The sequence below is a fragment of the Poecilia latipinna genome, unplaced genomic scaffold, assembly GCF_001443285.1.
Source record: "Poecilia latipinna isolate Pla-1442-1.1 unplaced genomic scaffold, P_latipinna-1.0 Scaffold5462, whole genome shotgun sequence".
Lineage (NCBI taxonomy): Eukaryota > Metazoa > Chordata > Actinopteri > Cyprinodontiformes > Poeciliidae > Poecilia > Poecilia latipinna.
Genome location: NW_015118078.1, coordinates 4585 through 8607, shown reverse-complemented (window position 1 = coordinate 8607; position 4023 = coordinate 4585). Strand labels below are relative to the sequence as shown.

Sequence of the window (4023 nt, the reverse complement as noted above, 5' to 3'; positions counted from 1 at the left end):
TTCTGGGGGAAAAAAAGGTTTTAATTGCTCTACTGGCTTTTATTTGGTAGTAAATTGACAAAAAAAAAGTGGGTAATGAGAGAAGGGGAAGACCGGGAAGTGAACCCACGACAGCCACATTGAAAACTAGAGCCTTCAAATGTGGGTTGTGCTTAACCCCTGCGCCACCACAGCACACTCTGCCAGTAGTATTTTAAAACTCAGATTTCTATGTTGATATATACTTTACACAGTTTTGTGTTAGATTAATACGTTCATAGTGTTAACTTTTTTTTAAAAAGGTTTTATTGGCTCTAGTGGCCTTTATTTGATAGGTAATTGACAGGAAAGTGGGAAATGAGAAAAGGGGAAGACATGGAGCAAAGGTCGCCAGGTCAGGAATTGAACCTGGGATGGCCACATTGAGGACTAAGGCCTCCATATGTGGTTGTGCTTAACCACAGTACACCAATTAACTTCTGACTAAATACACTAGTGTTGGGCAAGTCAACGCTGATGTTTGTTTAATTTCAACTACTGAGTGTTGATTCAACTGTATCACAAATGACACTTTCAAAAGTGTAATTTCTACACCATCCAGAGTTTACCGATGTAGACATTTTCAAAGTGTTTAATTTAACTCTAGGAGTTGAAATTCAACACTTCCAAATTTGCTGTGTGAAGTTCTGCTTGGAAAAGTGGATGAATAAAAGATGCATCATGCAGGTTGAAGCAGAAAGGCGCCCCCTAGCGGAGAAGCAGGGATCTCTCTCTCTCTCTCTCTCTCTCTCTCTCTCTCTCTCTCTCTCTCCTCTCTGCGCGCGGTGACGCTGCGTTAAAGGCTGGCTCCAGCCCAGCTTCATCCTCCTCCTCATCCTCATGTTTACCCCCCGGACCCCCTCTCCTCTCCTCTCTAGTCTCTCTCGGTGACTCGACTCGGTTCTGTTTCTGCTCTCCAGCCGCAGCGCGGTGATCGCGGCGCGGCGCGGCGCAGCGCGGGCCGCAGCTTTTCACGGGACGTGGAGGACAGCTCTGATTTCCGGGGACTTTCCACTCTAAGGTAACGTTTCTCCTCCAGAACCGGACCGCTCCGCTTCCTGTTTGGCTTCTGGACCGGAGCGGGACGGAGAGAGCCTAGCCGAGCCGCGCGCGCTGCCAGGTCCGGACGGGACCCGACGGGACCGTGGGTCCAGCTGCGTGTTTCCTGTTGATCCACGCAGGGAAGAGACGCGAACAGGGCCGGGTGGAGGAGTTAGAACCGCCGGTCCGAATCGAGCCGAACCTGGACGGCAGGGAGGAGTTAGAGCTGCTGGTCCGAACCGAGCCGAACCCGGGCTGTGAAGGCTGAGCCGGTCCTGAAGACGGCCAGTGGAGATGGTTCCGACCCGCTGTCCGCGCTCCTGCTGCGGCTGGCGGCCGCTCTGATCAACATCTGCAGCGATGTAGTCAGCCTCTTCATCTGCGTCCTCCTCATCCTCAGCGACCCGTCCCACCTGAAGATGATCCTGCTGCGCCGGTTCCGAGTCCTCATCCTCACCGTCTTCCTGGTGGCCTGCTCCATGCACATCATGGTGGACCTGCTGCCCAAGCTGGAGCGCCAGGGCGCCGGCTGCTCCTGCTCGCACGGCCCGGCCCAGGCTCCGGAGCGCGGCTGGGCCGAACCGGGCTGGCCCGACAAGCACACGCTGCGGATCCTGCAGGACTTCAGCAGCGAGCCCGGATCCAATGCGTCCTCCCGAGCCCTGGACCGGCTCCCTTTGGACGGAGCGCCGGCCCCGGAGCCGCCGGGCCCGAGGGGCGACAGGAGCAGACTCTTCCTCCAGGGGCCGGCGGCGGCCCGGGTCGGTCCAGCCCGGGGTTCGAGGCTGGCGCTCCTGTTCGAGCATCCCCTCTATAGACGATCTGTGCCGCCGCTCACGGAGGAAGACACGCTGTTCAACGTGAACACGGACATCAGGTTCGACCCCAAAGCGGCGGAGGACCAGGCGTGGTGAGCAGGGGCGCATCCACACGGGGCGGGGGCGCACAGATGCATTCTGGGAGGTTTAGTCAGGCCGGACTGGAGTCACAGTTAAACTGGGAGGAAATTCACTGTTTTACAGTGTAATAATAATAATAATTATTGTTGTTGTTTTATTTTTATTTATTTTATCTTACAACCTTCTGTTCTCTTCCTGCAGAATAAATACAATAATACCGTATTTTTGGGACTATAAGCCGTTACTCCCCCCCCACCCCCCCTTTGAACCACGGCTTATAACCGGTGCGGCTTTTCTGTGGATTTTTCTTCAACCACCAGGGGGCTCTGTAGCAGGAAGTGAATAATTGGAAATCAAACTTGGAAATCAAAGAAGAAAGCGCTGGTTTTCATTTAGAACAAGCACATGCTAGCAGCAGGCACGATGGAGAAATGTTTTCAAACTCATAACCCCTCATTATGGAAACCACAGGAAGAAGTTCATATGATGCAGCTTTTAAGTTGAAGGCTATCGATCCGGCAGCTCAGATGATAGCTGCTGCATGTCAGCTCGGCGTGAACGAATCCACGCTTCGGCTCTGGAGACGCAGGGCTGCGTCATTAATAGCAGATTTCCAGAAGGACGCAGCCCTCTGCTGCGTCCTTCTGGAAAAGTGAGAGCGGTGGAGATGCTAGTGCAGGGGTGGGCATAAGTGCATCTTATAGTGAGGTGGGCTCTATAATCTGGAAAATACGGTAGTTCAGATATTTTCATGTAACTTTTTCTGTTTTTCCATTTTTATTTTTCTAAATGTTTTATTTAGTGAATAAAACATTTTCACCCCAAAGTCTCAGTTTTCATACGTTTATTAAAATTTCATGTTAAAAAACTAAAGACAGTTTATTAATAATTATTTAAATGCTGCACACAAGTTTATGATGAAAATAAAGAAACATTCTAAACAAAAGAACTTAAACTTGAAGCAGTATTCCTGAAGTTCAGGATGTTGTGAACGCTGGTTTAGCGCTCGGCTAACTGAAACTCTGTTCTAATAAACATCTTCACCGAAATCAGGCAAAGTTCTGATTCTGAAGATCTACATAACGCTATGCTGAGTGTGCATCTGACTTCTATCAAGGACTTTTGCAGAGGGAGGATTTTGCTGGACGTTTGTGCTAATGCTAATGCTAGCGGCCCTGCTGAATGTTTTGATATGTCATGTTGATCGGTCAGCTGCCACTTGGTCTCTTCCTGTTTCCTGATGTCAGACTTCTGAATGCTGTCGTCAGAGGAACTGACCTCTGACCTCTTGGCTGGTGGTGTAGAGAAACATTTTTGTTTACGTAGCATTGATTAGCAGTACCATCACTTGGCCACAGGGGGAGCTGTTTTCCTCTTCTGACAGTAAATCTACACATAACCCAGATTCAAATACAGATTTTCAGTTTTAGTGCGTTTCCATGACGACCCAGTTGTTTTTCTGGAGGAAATCACCTAAATGTTGATGTTTTTCTGTTCAGTAACAGCTGGAATATCGCTGATTAGTTCTAATAAATTAGGTTTGTTTGTAGCCGTCACAGCGGCCATCAGAACTAGACGTTTAATATTTTCTGTTGAGCTCTTTTATTTGTTCAGTGTTAGTAATCGCCTCCTTCCTGTTCAGATCCTGTCTCAGTATTTAAACTTCCTGTTCCTCTTCCTGCCGCCATCCAGGACCGGCGAGGGCGCCGACGACGAGCTGGGCCCGACGAGCGAGCTGACGGCCGAGTCGTACCCCAACTGGCTGCGGTTCCACATCGGGATCAACCGCTACGAGCTTTACGGCCGGCACAGCCCGGTGGTGGAGGCGCTGCTCAGGGACCTGCTGACCCAGAGGATCACCAGCGTGGGTGAGTCCTCACGACCTCCGACCTTTCATGCTGAGGGTTTTGAGTCATGCAAACTGTCTGTTTCTGGTAGGAACTAAAACGTGGAGCCAGGGTTCCACCAGAACCGTCCCGATCCCCACAACGTCCAGAGTCGGATTTAATAAAACACAAAAAAATGTTTTAAGCATCAATAATCCATCCAGCTGATCGAGTCTGGT

General features: G+C 50.2%; 1 protein-coding gene across 1 annotated transcript; it reads left to right on the top strand.

The window, feature by feature from the left end:
* Positions 1-354: 354 nt before the first annotated feature.
* LOC106943549 (extracellular serine/threonine protein kinase FAM20C-like) lies at positions 355-3995 on the top strand. The gene is made up of 4 exons (XM_015026855.1): positions 355-373; positions 1058-1230; positions 1284-1969; positions 3651-3995. Exons 1-4 carry the CDS (start codon positions 355-357, stop codon positions 3901-3903), a joined length of 1131 nt encoding a protein of 376 aa, XP_014882341.1. The 3' UTR covers positions 3904-3995.
* Positions 3996-4023: the final 28 nt, after the last annotated feature.

Coding starts and splice junctions, on each gene's coding strand:
- LOC106943549 (XM_015026855.1), top strand. Junction 1,231..1,283: donor GAACAGGGCCGGGTGGAGGA/GTTAGAACCGCC, acceptor GGGAGGAGTTAG/AGCTGCTGGTCCGAACCGAG. Junction 1,970..3,650: donor GCGGCGGAGGACCAGGCGTG/GTGAGCAGGGGC, acceptor GCCGCCATCCAG/GACCGGCGAGGGCGCCGACG.